The sequence below is a fragment of the Lycium barbarum genome, chromosome 11 (genome assembly GCF_019175385.1).
Source record: "Lycium barbarum isolate Lr01 chromosome 11, ASM1917538v2, whole genome shotgun sequence".
NCBI classification, from domain to species: Eukaryota; Viridiplantae; Streptophyta; class Magnoliopsida; order Solanales; family Solanaceae; genus Lycium; species Lycium barbarum.
In genome coordinates, this window is record NC_083347.1 from 5,907,878 (window position 1) to 5,923,252 (window position 15,375).

General features: G+C 33.9%; 2 protein-coding genes across 3 annotated transcripts; both read right to left on the reverse strand.

Moving 5' to 3' along the window:
* Window positions 1-545: 545 nt before the first annotated feature.
* LOC132617150 (lanC-like protein GCR2) lies at window positions 546-5,998 on the reverse strand. Its single transcript, XM_060332089.1, has 6 exons — window positions 5,784-5,998; window positions 5,204-5,382; window positions 4,237-4,348; window positions 3,608-3,724; window positions 3,198-3,518; window positions 546-1,033 (listed from the first exon to the last, which is right to left on the reverse strand). Exons 1-6 carry the CDS (start codon window positions 5,937-5,939, stop codon window positions 695-697), a joined length of 1,224 nt encoding a protein of 407 aa, XP_060188072.1. The 5' UTR covers window positions 5,940-5,998; the 3' UTR covers window positions 546-694.
* A 1,142-nt stretch (window positions 5,999-7,140) lies between these two features.
* LOC132617549 (lanC-like protein GCR2) lies at window positions 7,141-13,466 on the reverse strand. 2 transcript variants are annotated; one of them, XM_060332566.1, is made up of 8 exons: window positions 13,151-13,466; window positions 12,970-12,989; window positions 10,488-10,593; window positions 9,877-10,055; window positions 8,838-8,949; window positions 8,647-8,763; window positions 8,251-8,562; window positions 7,141-7,585 (listed from the first exon to the last, which is right to left on the reverse strand). In XM_060332566.1, the coding sequence occupies exons 1-8, from the start codon at window positions 13,304-13,306 to the stop codon at window positions 7,247-7,249; spliced, it is 1,341 nt and encodes a 446-aa protein (XP_060188549.1). In that variant the 5' UTR covers window positions 13,307-13,466; the 3' UTR covers window positions 7,141-7,246. The 2 variants fall into 2 exon arrangements, with proteins under 2 accessions (XP_060188549.1, XP_060188550.1); XM_060332567.1 differs by lacking the exons at window positions 10,488-10,593; window positions 12,970-12,989 and having other exon boundaries at window positions 13,151-13,464.
* Between the last annotated feature and the right edge of the window lie 1,909 nt (window positions 13,467-15,375).

Consider the following 15,375-nt stretch of genomic DNA (forward strand, 5'->3'; position numbering starts at 1 on the left):
TCCACTTGGATTTGGAACCTACATGCTAATACTCACGATTTCGAGGATTTCGATAGGGTCGACGTCCTGATCGGGAGCCCCAATCGTGTCTTTGGTACTTCAGTAGACATTACTATCGGGGCTTAAATGGTACACGTCCCTGCCTGAAAGCCCCGTTCATCTTTGGCCCCTGCCTGGAGATGTCTCTGCCTGCGAGCCCCGTTCATCTTTGGTACACGTCCCTGCCTGAGAGCCCCGTTCATCTTTGGCCCCTGCCGCGTGGGAGCGCTGTTCATCTTTGCTCAGTAGATGCTATGCACCGTTCATCTTTGGTACTTTCAGTAGACGCTATTATCGGAACAACTTCTACATAAGCTCCCACTTGTGAAATTGAAAAAGAAAGTTTAGATGGTATAGCATGATGAGACATACTTTAATTTATCAAGGGTGAACCCAGAAAAAAGTACTAGTACGATAGAATATAGAAGTACTGCAAATGGGGAAGAAACAACAATAAGCAAAAAAATCAAAAGAAAAACGTACGAAAGGAATGAAGATGTTAAACAGAAAGCAAGACAACATTATCTTTTAAATAAACGATTACAATTACATCAGTTCCCTTTACTTTATTTCAACACACTAGCAGAAAAACACACATAAAACATCAAAAGCATACTTAGGTACAAGACTATGTTCCTTGCTTGTTCTCAAAGTCTTAGATTTCATAAGCAGGGAACCTAGACTCAGATGGTTCAACAAGATCCAAAAATAGGTAAGCCATTCCTCCAATGCCTTCAAACAAGGAGAAAGGATGATCACCCCGGTGCATAATACCCTCAGAGATAAAAGTATGAGCTCTGTCATGTAGAAAACAAGCAAATGCTTTTGCCTTGTACAAGTACTCCTCTTTGCCCGTTAATCGATAAAGTGAAAGAAAAACATAGGCATTTCCACTTATTCCATGACATATCCCAATTCGTTTAAGCAAACCCCGCTTCCACACAACCTCCCCTGCTTCTCTGGCTGCTTCCAGAAAGTCCTCATCACCAAAAACCTGAAAACAATATTATCGAGCTTTCAAAAATAACACCTTATAGCCAGGGACGAAGTTATGTATATATTTGGGTCACGTGAACAAAACTCGATATATTATGTGTATAATTCTGAAAATATGTCTAATATTAACGGAAGGAAACAACACTACACTTGGTCCCAAACAAACTAGAATCGGCTATATGAATCTTCACTATTCCATTTAAGATCAACTCATATCGTATTATGAGGATTCGTCACGACAATATTAATAAGTTTTATGCTGGTTGTCTGGATTCATCATGACAATATTAATAAGTTTTATGGTGGTTGTCAACCTACCGCAACCCTCCTCCTTTATCCGGGTTTGAGATAGTGGCGGTGTCAGGATTTCAAAATATAAAAAAATAAACATACGAAGAAGCCTAAGGGGTTCAACATTTACTATATATACATAAAAAATAATTTTAACCTTGTAAAAACAGTATTTTGTTCCGCTAAGGGGTTCGGATGCTCTATGTGGCTCCGCCACTGGTTTGAGACTGGAAATGTGACACGCACACACAACCGAAGTCGGACTGCTATATTTTAAAAAAATGAAATACAAATTTTTAAAATGAATTAAAACAAAAATGATTACTGGCTGATATCTGATATCCAATCCCATATTTTCTGAATAGTTCAAACAGAATGCAGTTACTTTAATATGACAGAAAATATTTTTGTAACTATGGTGTTGAGAAAAGGACATAAATGGTCTCTTAACTATGAGAGTAGGTTCAAAATAGTCCCCTAACTATGACTTAATAGTTTTGATCCTTTAAGTTTGCCACAAGTGGACAAAAATTGCCCCTTAACTATGACGGTTGGTTAAAAATAATCCCTTAAGTATGCACTTAACAGTTTTGGTCCTTTAAGTTCGCCAAAAGTTAAAACTTTTAGTCTCTAACAAAATATTCATCGAACTCTGTTTGTTAGATTTGATGAGAACTATGAATTTTTTTTTTTAGCGAGAACTCACTTTAAGAGTGTGCGCATTACTAAAGAAAAGGCCAGATACCTCGGAACAAAACCGATGGACGTTAGTCGTTATAGGGAAAACCAAGAAAAAACCAACAAACTTTAATGTTAGAAAATAGGGTCTCGGAACACAAAGACTGACGAACTTTGTCGATTAAAATTGAGGTAGTCCATCGGCTAAGTAAAATACACTAGACTTTAGAAATAACAGAAACTACAAAAAATGTCACTACTAAAAACAAGCGAAAAATGACAAACGGAAACTGATGGATAAAATCGAGGGACCCATTTTTTATTTTTTTTATTTTATTGTTTTTACGAAAACTCGGTTATTTTCGACGGAAAATGCACGCAAACTATTTTTTTTTTAAAAAAAGAATCATTATAATGGAAGTATTTATATTTATACCGAGTATTCAGTAAAAACAAGTCTAGTATATTTTACTTAGCCGATTGACTCCCTCGATTTTAATCCACAGAGCCTGTCGATCTTTGTGTTCCGAGACACTATTATCTAACATTATCAAGTCTGTAGATTTTTCCTCAATTTTTTCCGTATAATCGATTGACATTTGTCGATTTTGTTTCGAGGTATTTGACATTTTCTTTAGTAATGTGTACCTCTTAAAGTGAGTTCTCGCTAGTTTTTTCCTTTTTTCGTAGTTCTCGTCAAATCTAGCAAACAGAGATCGTTTTATTGGAGAATAAAAGTGTTAACTTTTGGCGAACTAAAAGGACCGAAACTGTTAAGTGCATACTTAAGCGACTATTTTTAACCAACCCCCTTAATTAAGGGACCATTTTTGTTAACTTGTGACAAATTTAAAGGACCAAAACTGTTAAATGCATAGTTAAGGGACTATTTTGAACCTACTCTCATAGTTAAAGAACCATTTATGTACTTTTCTCCTATAGTGTTATAAGGGTGTAAAGTTTAGTTACTTTAGTGTGATCAAAAAATAATTCTATAACTTATTAAATGTTATAGCGAGTAAAACTCAATTATTATACGTGAAGAAAAAAGGTAAAGATGCTATGTTAATAATTGCAGTTATGTGCTCGTGGAAGATAGCAAGTACTAGTGAAAATAGTTGAGGTTCCCGTAGGCTAGTCCGAACACCACAGTGATCTAAAAGCAAGACTTCTTTTTCTTCTAATACACTTACCTTAGCTGCTTTGGCAAGGGTAAGAGCAACGCCAGGAGCACCATGACACCAATGGACAAGTTCATCCCGTTCATCTCCTTCACTAGTACGATAATTTCCGCTTGAAAATCGATTCTTGATCATGTACCTTAATGTTGCCTTGACATCTTCAATCTCATCTTCTTTCAGTTCCATGTCCAGTAAAACATTCATAACACCAGCTAATCCATGAGCTGCTCCCCAGTACCTTTTCCCCCTCGACTCGTACATTAAAGGGGATTTGAGGTTTTCTAATTTAGACACTTTTCTACCTGACTTGATGAGTTCATTCACAATTGCTCTCTGTGAACAAAATTTGAATACCAATTTTTAGTAATGCTTTTTATTAATTAAGGTATTGAGCAGTTAAATTTGCTAATAAATGTTTTTACCATTTGGGAGATGGATATTGTGCCTTTGCCAAGATGTTTATTTAAGAAAGAACATGACCATAAGTACCCTGCTCTGCCATAGAACAAGTCGTCTGGAAGATCTATTGGAAGTTTAATCTGGAAAACATCAAAGGGCAAGTACTCAGGAACAGAAACGCGGAACAAGTAATTTTTTACACGGAACATAAAAATATGAGTATATAATACATGTGCAAAGAGTTTACGGGCGGATCTACCAGGAGTAGAATCTAGGGGGCTCGAGGGCATTCACTCGAACGCTCTTTAGCAAAAATATTTACACAATTCAAAATTCACCTTGAGGTTCTAAGATCACGTGTCACCATTAGGTCAATTTAACTGTTGTGGCAGTTAATCTATCTTGAAAATATATCAAATCAAATTTTTCATTTTAAGGAGGTTTATCTGTTGATATCTTTGAATGACATGATAGGACGGTATATTAACTGAAAATAACCAAAATTTGAACAAACAGAAAGGTAGTGAACTCAGAGGTGACAAATATGAGTACTTTATATGCTTATCAAATTTAAATCCTAAATTCGCCTCTAACTTAAAAATTAATTTGCACCACATTATCAATATTGCAAAGAGAAAAAATGTTTGAATACCTCCTTGAATTTTGTCAGATAGTGTTCAAATAACTGATCATCACCACTGTTCTTTGCAGCAACAGCACCAAGAGCATAAATACCTGCATGGCCGCCTATAAATGTAGGTGGTCTGCACATTTTTATTTCTGAATATTGTTAGTGATCCATAGATAACTAGTTCTAAAAATCCACAGATAATTATGTTTCTTGCTAACGTAATGTGAGTTAAGCTGTAAGCAGAGGCGGATCTAAGATTTAAACTTTTGGGGTTCAACCTTTTAAAATTTTTAGGATTGAACTATTATATTTCTAAAGTTATGGGTTCATATCTACTATTTATTGTAAATTTAATAAATTTTTACATATAAATTTATACACCGCATCGAAAATTTGGGATTCAATTGATCCCCAAATTATAATGCTCCATCCGCCCCTGGATGTAAGAACCTGAATATGTTGATTCTAAAAATCCACACATAATTATGTTTCTTGCTAACGTAATATGAGTTAAGCAGAATATATTGAAAATGCAAATAGATTCAATTAAGTTAGGATCGCTCTTATTTAAGTTCCCATTTTAATTAAATTAAGAAAGCACAATAAAAACGAGATAGGGAGGGGTAGTTTTTATTTCCTCTTTAACTTGGTAAAGGCAGGTGTCTAATTTTCTGGTCTATCTCGTTTAAAAATTTAAATTGCTAGACATATCATATTTTTCTTTACTTAATAGTCTCCAATGTGCCCCTCGTATGCAGGGCTGATTCATATGTGAGAAATTATTAAAATTTTCAAGAGTACTAAATTTTTTGAACGCATAATTTCAAAAGGGTAACAGGTCCAGTGACAAGAGCCTATTCGCCTCTGAGCACACCTGCTCTAATACGATGATTAATTGTGGTCTTACTTAAAGCTTAAATTGTCAGAAAGAATATATTTTTATTTACTTAATTATGTAAAATCGGTGAGCAGAGTAGTTTAGACATACCCTGAACCACCACAAGCAGAATCACAAGACTGAATAATTTCAGAGCAAAGTGTAAGATCATCCTTGTTTCCAGTAACTTGGTATGATCTAAATAGCAAATAAGCAGTCCCTAAAGTGCCAGTGTAGAGCCTGTAGTCGTGTACTCGTCTTCCTTTAGCTGCCCATGTCTCCCTCACAACCTAATTAGGAAATAAACACATAAAGATTAAAGGCTGAAGTGCATGAGTATCCGATTTTGGGACTACCATTTAAGCCATATTCATAGTGCGTAAAAATTACAAGTCTAACCACTTCGGAACAACTTCAGAGTCAATTTTGCTGAACTTCAGTTATTTTTACCTCAACTTAATAGGGTTGAATTCCGTCATTTTTGTGTGAACTTCAATATTTTTGTGTGAAATTCATGCAACTCATGAACATCATAAAGTTGTTCAGGTGTGGATAGACGACGTACACAAAATATTGATACAGCTTAAATAGTGGTGTCCAAATAAGATGTTTGGTGAATTTTTTACTAAATTAATGTGTTTCATATGCAAAACCCATAAAAGAAACAAGAAGAGAGAAAAAACAATAATACTTCATCTTTGAGGTTGATAGCATCTTGCTTGAGCCTTTGAGAAATAGTGTCATAAGGAAGAGAAAGAAGCTTAGAGAGAGAGTCTTTTGCATGTTCAGGAGCCAATTCCTGAATTGAAAGGTCAGGCATTTCATTACGGTAGTAACGTTCTGCCATCTTTCAGTTTTTTTTTTTTTTTTTGGTCTAATTCGGTGACACTGAACTCAAAGTAGTATTTTGTAGAATGATGGTACCAGTTGAAAGATATATATATATACAGAAATCTTCAGGAGTTATCTAGATGATGAGATGCAATTTTTTTTGGGATAATTGTAGAAGCTAGTAGGATAAGCACAACAGGTGACAAGAATCTCTATTTTTTAAACGTATACATTGTATATGACTTGGCACTTCCCTGGCCACCGTGGCAACATTTAGCCATGCAGAAAGAAAAAGATGTAAAAAGAAATCGAAATAAAAAGAGAAACTATGTTGCAGTTGGGCAGTAGCTGATCAGTTTAAAGGATTTATTGTGTAAAGAATATTTACCTTATGATTAATATGGTAATGAAATTAAATCTGTTGCTGTAGATCTGACTTATTTTCTAGGTAATTAGTTCTAGTTATGAGGAGTAATCAGTTATATTAATGACAATGTATGATGTAAAAACTCATGTTCTGGACTCAACCGCTAAGGAAATTAAAAAAAAAAAAAAAAAAAAGATCGATCATCTTTGGGGATAGGTTCAAAATGGTATCGATCATCTTTGGGGATAGGTTCAAAATGGTACTTTAATATACTGTTGAGCAGTTCTAGTAGTTTAAATTTGTCAAAAGTAAGTACTTTCGTTAAAATATTTAACAAACTCTAATTAGATTTAACATAACAAACTTTGCCTAGATTTAACAGAAATAGAGAATAAAATAAGATTGGCATAATACATAAATATGCCCTCAAATTTGACCTTAACTAGAAAGTATGCCCTCCAATTTTAAGAGTGCACAAATAGACACCTCAATTTGTATAAAGTTAAACACGTAAACACAAATGCTTATGTGGCAATGACGTGACACATAAATTTGATGGTGTTTAAATGATCATTTTATAAGTTGAAGTATTTAACTGACAAAGCGGATACAAGTTGAGATGCCTACTTCTGCATATTCAAAGTTGGAGAGCATACTTACTTGCTGAGACCAAATTTGAGAGAATTTATTTATGTATTATGCCAATAAGATTTAACATGAACCTGCATTTGGAGTTGCATTTTTGTAGTTTCTCCCATTTTTAGTCTACTTTTGGAGTTCGGCGTAGCTTTTTGAAGATAAAGAGTTTCTTCTATACTAGTTTGGTAACTAGGCGTGCAAGAAATGAAAATAGAAAGCACAAGCTAATTCTACTTTCATAAAAGGCAGACAGACACATCCACATTACATAAAATATTTACATAGCTGGTTCTATAGCACATTCTGTATGTACTAAATTAGAGTTCATATGCAGGGAACCTTGTCTCCATTGGTTCTATCATGTCAAGAAAGAGATAAGCCATTCCTCCAATTCCTTCAAACAGCGAGTATGGGCGATCACCTCCATGCATAACTCCCTCTGATATAAGTGTGTGAGCTCTAGCGTGCAGAAAGCAGGCAAATGCCTTCGCCTTGTACAAGTACTCCACTTTACCTGTCAAACGATATAGTGAAAGAAATACATAGGAATTTCCACTAACACCATGACAAATTCCCACCCGTTTGAGTAAGCCCCGATTCCAAACCACCTCAGCTGCTTCTGCAGCTGCCTGCAGAAACTCGTCACTGCTGTAAACCTGAAAAATTATGACAACAGATGACCAGATGTTTCAGACAATTTGCTGACCGGGATCAAAGGATCAAAATGAAACAAAACCAGAGGTTGTAGTACAAGGATTAGGCAGTGCCTTGCACCACCCTAAGCAAAGGCCCATTTCAGATGCAATCGGATCTTCCTATTGACTTTTTAGTGAAGAGGAGGGAGGATATGGTGACATGGGTAAGCTATAACAATGAAAAGGGCCTTCTAAAACTCTAATACCCTAAGGGGCTCGTTTGGTTTGTTTATTAAATAACATGCATTGCATAATTTCTAAATAGTACCAAATAGGGCGTACTAGAATATGAATAGTACTGATATTGTTAATGCCATGGTTTACAATGTATAAGTATAGTACTGAAAGAGTGTAAGTAATACTGATATTAGTTGTAATAGACTTAAATTTGCAACCAAAAATTGATCTAAAATTTTATACCAGCATTATTCTACCTAATACACCCTACCAATCGAACCCTAACCGTGCAGTAATGTGCGATGCACATATCAGAAAACCCTTCCAGGATCACGGTGAGATTTCCTCTCACGTGACTACAAGGATTGAGGAGTTATAGTATATTAGGAACTAGCATCAAGATTACTCTGTTACTGCAAGTACTAAAAAGCATCAAGTTTACTCCATACCTTAGCTGCTTTGATTAGAGTAAGGGCGACACCTGGAGCACCATGGCACCAATGCACAAGTCGATCAGATTCACTTCCTTCACTTGAGGGGTAATTTCCACTAGGAAAACGATTTCGGATCATGTAACGAAGTGTGGCCTTCACATCCTCGGTCTCGTCTGCTTTCAGTTCCATGTCCATAAGTACATACATTATCCCAGCTAGCCCATGAGCAGCACCCCAGTATTTTTTTCCATGCCATTCGTACATTAGAGGACATCTTCCTTTCCCCATTTTTCGTCCAGACTTTATAACCTCAGCAACAACTGCTTGCTGCATAAAAAATTCAAAGAAATAAGAGCAATTCATAGTGGGGAACAAGACGTCGAAGGTGATCGAATTTGTGAAATTTCTTACCATTTGGGTAGGTGATATTGTATTGCTACCAATATTTTTGTTTAAGAATGAACAGGCCCACAAGAAACCAGCTCTCCCGTACAACAGCTCATTTGGGAGATCTTTAGGAAGCTCAATCTGCATTTGTAGGAAGATAATGAGGAGACTATTGACACCAACAGAAAAAACTCTGTGGAACAATGAAAAGGAACCTCTTTGAATTTTGTCAGATAGTGGTCACACAACTGTTCATTCCCAGTGTGTTTGGCAACAACTGCACCAAGAGCATAAACACCAGCCTGTCCACAAATGAAAGTCACACGCCTGCAGTTTCACAAATTAGAGTTCAACTTATCCCCATGTATTTACCCTAAAAGATGTTTCTATGTGGGAGATCATGAAACAAAAACTTCAGTTGGATTGTCTGGTCGGAACATAGACTAGCGCTGACTTGAAATTCTTTTTAACCCAATCAACATGACTAAAGAGGAAAGAAGAAAATGCAGAACACCAACAAGTAGGCCAAATCAAAAACCAAAAAGCTAAACACACAGAGAGAAAACTAAAGCCATTTTAATCAATAGGAGGACTAGTGAATCCCAAGCAAAGTTGATCTGTAAAACTTGTGACACCAAAAGCCTTAACCCCCGTTAATCTACAAGACATCCTACCAACTTTTACAGGTCTACTCCCATGTGATCGGACACTAATTTACTTCACGGTCTTACAATATTAGCCACTCTTTTTATGTTTGCACATTACTGTATAATTGAGACAATAAAGATAGTAAAACTCATTAAAACGTAGTAAATATAACTTAAAATCCAAACTAAGGATTCTAGAAGAAAGAACTGAATAAACAAACAGATAATGGCTTTTCCTAATAGCCAGCACGTGTGGAAGGACCATCTACTACTCCTCTCTTCAACTTCTTCACCTTCTATTTTCTTTACTTTTAGAATTTTATGCAACCGTTTGATGATCATTTAGACCAATTCCAGTCCTACACACTATTTAAACCCCAATATGTCTACTTGTATATCAGTGACTTGTTGTAAAAAGTACTACATATCAGCCAAATGAGTTATTAACAACAAAGATGACTACCCATGTAGGCTAACTAAAACCACAATGTATGTTCATAAACCAAAAAATTTGTCATTTTTCTTTAGACAAGACAAATCAAAGTTAAGCTCAAAAAATATTTAAAAAATGCGATCTTCACGGAGAGAGAGGGCGGAGGAGAGTTACCCAGAACCGCGGGAAGCAGAGCCGCAAGCCTTGATAATATCAGAACAAAGAGAAAGATCATTCTTGTCATGAGTAACTTGGTAAGCTTTAAATAACAAAAAAGCAGTTCCCAAAGCTCCAGTGTAGATTGAATAATCACTCACACGGCCCCCTTTACATGCCCATGTTTCCTTCACAATCTAAAACATAACACACACAAAATTAGAAAGGAAAAGAAAAGAGAATTTACACAAACACCTCTCGATACTGGGGTTGAAAAATAATACTCCCGCCGTTTAAATTTATGTGTCACCTTTCAAATTTCATCATTCAAACAGGTCTGTAATTTTTTCATCTCTCTTTCAAATATCTTGTATTGTCAATCATTGTGATTTATAGTACTTTTTACGTAGTTTCTAAATATTTTTAAAAAAAAAAAAAAAACTTAAGATTACATGTCCAGATTCATGGACAAAATTAAACGGTTTAACTCTCGAAATCCAAACTGTGCCGCATGCATAAATTGTTGGAAAATTATAATTCAAGAACACAAAAATATATGAAGAAGAACACAAAGATGAAGTTTGACAATATGAATAACGAACACAGGATTGGAGGCTTGAAACACGTACGAAACGCTTTCCTAAAAATGATATTTGCTCCCTCTCCTTTGCGAGATTGCTATGGGATTGTACGCAAATAGTTTTAGTGGATATGACAAGCCTTTGGAAATCTGCACTGAGCAAACAACACAAAAAATCTGTCTTAGGAAAGTAAGAACTTTTCTGGTTTTCAAGTGCAGGATTTTGTTGTAGAAGGAAAAAGATTTTTTCTCTTGGAAGAAAGAAAAAAGTTAACTTTGGATTAAAAGTTGTTGGGTTTAAATAGAATTGGTGGTAACCCAAAATTGAAAGGACACACCATTTCATTAAAAGACATGCACCTTCTCTTTTAAAACACTTTAATTAATTTATATTTAAATAAAATCTCAACAATCCCCCACTTATTTAAATATAAATCAAGACTTATAAACCAAATAATAGTTATGCGTAGAGTAATGTATCTTTCGATTTGAACATTATCTTAGTATAGCATCACAAGATGAAATCGAAATCCCATTAAGCATAATAGCTTTGAACGTGTTATTCCTTGTGATAACATCGGTGACACTATACACATAAACATTTTGTTCCTGCTTTCCACTCAACATGCTTAGCACTTTTATGGCCATGTGCTATCCAAAATTCATGAATATTAATGAGAATAACTCCACATCTCAATCGAAGCGGCACCACTTCTATGTTCATATAGGTGAAGTTCTTTCAGTGTCTTTCTCACATTTGAGACACTTATTCCCAAAACTGAACTTCATTAAGAGTATTAGAACTCAACCCTCTAATATGTGACAACCAATACTAGTATATCTCTTACTTAAGTACTGAAACATCCATGTATCAATAACTTGTTGTTACCCTTTGAACCCACAACCATTCGTTTTATAGTGTTGGGTAGGGTTGCCATAATTGGTGGACCTAATTAAGGAGTTTTAATTTAATTAACTCGAGGTTAGTTTTCACCAACTTCCTTATAAAATTTTTAGTAATGGGATCACCAAGGTTACTTTTTGACTCCACAAATAAGAGAGAGATGATTCCTTCATGAATTAACTTTCTCACATAGTCATGTCGTAGATTTATACGTTTAACTTCACATAATATATTTACATGCTCGAGTTGAAGTGGCTTGACTATCACAACGTTGAGCTCACACTTTGCAAAATCATGGAATTTCTAAAACATATCCTTCAACCAGTCAACTCCTCATGTGACAAATTCTAACTCCATTGTTGAATGGGTTTTTGTTTCTTGAAATTTAAGAAATTAAACCTCCTCCCGAGGTAAACATCCAACCTTTTGTGGATTTGTTTCTCGCGAACTCGATAACCAACTTGTATTGGTATATCCTTATAAAATAGTATGAAACTTTCGAATTTCTCAAACTTGTAATTTTCTAAAGAAAATCAAGAACTCGGCTATTAGCCGTTCCAATAGCGCTTGCTTACACAAGTTAAGCCACAATTCTTCCATTAACTCGATCTAGGATCGAATAGGGTATTGACCTCTTTATGTTTAAGTGACTAAATTTATTTAGCACTTTCTCAATGTAATAAGATTAACTCAATACATAACCCCCACTATTTTATTTAAACTTGATACCCAACATGGTACTAATTTATCCGTGATCATTCATTTTGAAAGGAAGATAGAAACCTCTTCGTTTCTATTATGTTCTTCATATCATTGCTTGTAATAACATATCCACTAATTAACTAGCATAAAATAACACTTTTCATAAAAAGTCACAACTATTCATGAAAGAACACAATTTTTAAATGATGCCCCTTCATGAAAGAACACAACTTTTCCATTTTGAAGGCATAAAAATAATCTTCTAATGTTGACGACAAATCATAAGCCAAATACCCCCACACTTTGAACATATCAAGTGCCTTTTCCTATCACATTTCACTAACACATGTTCTCTAGATCTCATATTCTTAACAACTTTCAAGTATAGACACATACTTGCAAACAATATAATATTTTATATCATCCTACAACTTGAAAGTAAACTTCACATATGGTCAAAATAACGGATCGCAATGATCACCATAAGAAAATGTTATTCCTAAAATTAACAAGCATATCAAAATCAAGCACAATGCACAAAACATTAACATATTATGCCTCTCCCAGTTATCATGTTCATAAAAGTCATCAACCATTAAGTAATATCTAACGTAAATGTTGTTTTTCCATGGTCTCCAAACGGTTTTCAAGTATAACTAAGTTCTTCTCGAGTAAACACTGCATGTCATTCTTCTACATAATCTATGAATGCAGCATGTATACGTCTATACCAACAATTTTTGCATTTTGACAAAGGAATAACAAATATAACCTTAAGCATATTATCGCCATTTCTAAACTTAATATGCATTTCAAGATTATCACAAAAGGGTCATCTATCCTAATAATTATAAAATTAAATATTATAAATCACAAAGAATAAAATTCATAAATAAATAATAAGTGGAGTTAAAGAAAGTAGAACCTGATTTGTTGCCACTTTCTCTTCAATTCATTGCAAAACTTTATCACTACTAATCGTCAATGCTCCAACCAGTGACGAGAAATTTCATCAAATATTTAAATTTAAAATAATAATAATTATTATATTTAAACAAATCCCAACATAAATTGGAATAAAGGGGTACTTAGAGAGAAGTGAATACCGTTTCTTTGAGGTCCAAAGCAACCCTTTTGAGCTTCTGAGTTACAGTTCCATAAGGCAAATACAGAAGCTCTGATAGTGGATCTTTTGCTCCTTCAACAACTGTAGTTTCATCCATGAAACTAGGCATGGTGTTTGCAAAGAAACGGTCTGCCATCTCTTTAGTTTAATATACTTTTTAGTTCCTATTTTTGCGCTTTCCCTTTGCCTTACGTGCACTGGATGAGTAATGTTTGAGCAGAGTTTAGAAATTCTAGCAGATTCTACATTTTGCCCAACTCTACCTATGCTAGGTTGATTGAGTGACACTTGTAAGAAAAAAACTACTAAAATTTTAGGAAATCTACATTTAATCCTCCATGCGTTCACCATTTTATTTATCGAGAGTCAAATTACATAAAATTTGATTAATATTTTAATATGTATTTTTCATCATTTTTATAAGAAAAATAAAAACTTATAAGATTTTTCGTATTGCTTTTTAACATTTTAATTTTAATTTTAAAATATTGAATTAATTTAGCATCGAGATTAGTTAAATTGACTCTCGAGAAGCAAAACGTGGCAAGTAAAAGGAAACGGAGGGAGCATATGCTATGCTACTCGGGCTCTTGGTCAATTTAGCTTGGGTGTTTCGATTACTAGCTTAATTGGCCAAGCTTTTGGAAGGTTAAAAGTATCTTTTAAAAAAAAGTAATTAATTTAAAAAGTGAAGAAGTTTTTAGGGGTCGTTTGGTACACGGTATTAGCTGGAATATCCCAGCACTAACTGTGGGATTAATGTTGTACCATATTTGGTAGAAGGATAAATTTATACCTTGTACCAAACAAAGTATAAAGTGTATCCCAAACTTAAAGATGAGATATTCCATCTTATCCCATTAATCCTAGGATTATTTTATCTCATCTCCTAGATGGGATAACTTAGTCTCAAGAGAGGAATAAAGTAGTCTCGGTATTATAATCCTGGGATAATTTTGTCTACGTACCAAACCACCACTTAGGGAGCAGAACTAGATGGCCTATGCCCGTGCTGCGCACGGGTCCAACACTTCGGATTATACTGTATCTATGTATATGTAGTTGTGTTTAAATATATATATATATATATATATATATATATATATATATATACTATGTTCAAAATACGATTAATATAACATTATAGTTTGTGCTCCGTATCTAAAACTTTATTTTATTCGTGTTTGCTACGAAAATTTATTAATACTTTTTAAAAGAGAAGACTTGTTTAAAAGAAAACTATTTTTCTCTCTTTCAGATAAAATAATAGCAATATTTAAGCATCAGTTGATATTTTCAATTTTAATTCGATTAATTTAAAAGTGTAAAATACTTATTATTTTTTTATCAAATTTTGATTTGGATAATTCTAATTCACATTATTAAATTAATTTTACATGTTTGAAACAAAACAAAGTAGAAATTAATTTTCTATTTAAACGAAGAAATGCTATTTTTTAATTTTTAGTAAATATTTTCAAAACACGATTAATATAACATTATAGTTTGTGCTCCGTATTTAAAACTTTATTATATTAGTGTTTGCTACGAATACGCATGGTGTTTAATATGGGGCCCACAATTTTTTTCACAGTTATTAGAGTAAGGAAAAAATGAAAAAGTAATTAAATTCTATCTTATTTTAATATATAAGTATTTTAAGTATGTTGTTGTACAATAATTTCATTTGCTCCTACTAATGGGTTGATACGCATGTGGCAATGAGTCCATCATTATTGATTTAATTTTCTAAGCATTTGTTTATTAACATTGTTTGTTTTATTAATATGGGATTCACTTTTTTTTTTTTTTTAATATTGCTTGATTCTGTTAATATGGGGTTCACTTTTTTTTTCCCGTGCGTTTGGATGTGGTGAGTTCCACTTTTTTTTCTTCCTTTTTTCTTATTGCTCGGTGTTATTTAGTATGGGGCCCACCCTTTTTTTTTAAAGGGACAACGGACGATGCTTTATATAGTTTCTTCTTTTTTTATTTTTATATTTTATATTGTTTGGTGTTGTTTAGTATGGGGCCCACCCTTTTGGACATTATTAGTTTGCACTATTTTTATGCATATAATATATATATATATATATATATATATATAATGTTCAAAACGCGATTGATATAACATTGTAATTTGTGCTCCGTATCTAAAACTTTATTATATTAGTGTTTGCTAAGAATACAAAGTCTGCACTTTTT

What these genes read in the sequence shown, in the direction of transcription:
- LOC132617150 (XM_060332089.1), bottom strand. Translation starts at nt 5,939, where the DNA reads ATGGCAGAACGTTACTACCGTAATGAAATGCCTGACCTTTCAATTCAG. An exon ending in ATCTGACAAAATTCAAGGAG is followed by an intron (nt 3,725 to 4,236) that starts GTATTCAAACAT and finishes GATGTTTTCCAG; the next exon opens with ATTAAACTTCCAATAGATCT. An exon ending in CCCTTGCCAAAGCAGCTAAG is followed by an intron (nt 1,034 to 3,197) that starts GTAAGTGTATTA and finishes TATTGTTTTCAG; the next exon opens with GTTTTTGGTGATGAGGACTT.
- LOC132617549 (XM_060332566.1), bottom strand. Translation starts at nt 13,306, where the DNA reads ATGGCAGACCGTTTCTTTGCAAACACCATGCCTAGTTTCATGGATGAA. An exon ending in CTTTGGACCTCAAAGAAACG is followed by an intron (nt 12,990 to 13,150) that starts GTATTCACTTCT and finishes AATGAATTGAAG; the next exon opens with AGAAAGTGGCAACAAATCAG. An exon ending in CATTTTTAGGAAAGCGTTTC is followed by an intron (nt 10,056 to 10,487) that starts GTACGTGTTTCA and finishes GTTATGTTTTAG; the next exon opens with ATTGTGAAGGAAACATGGGC.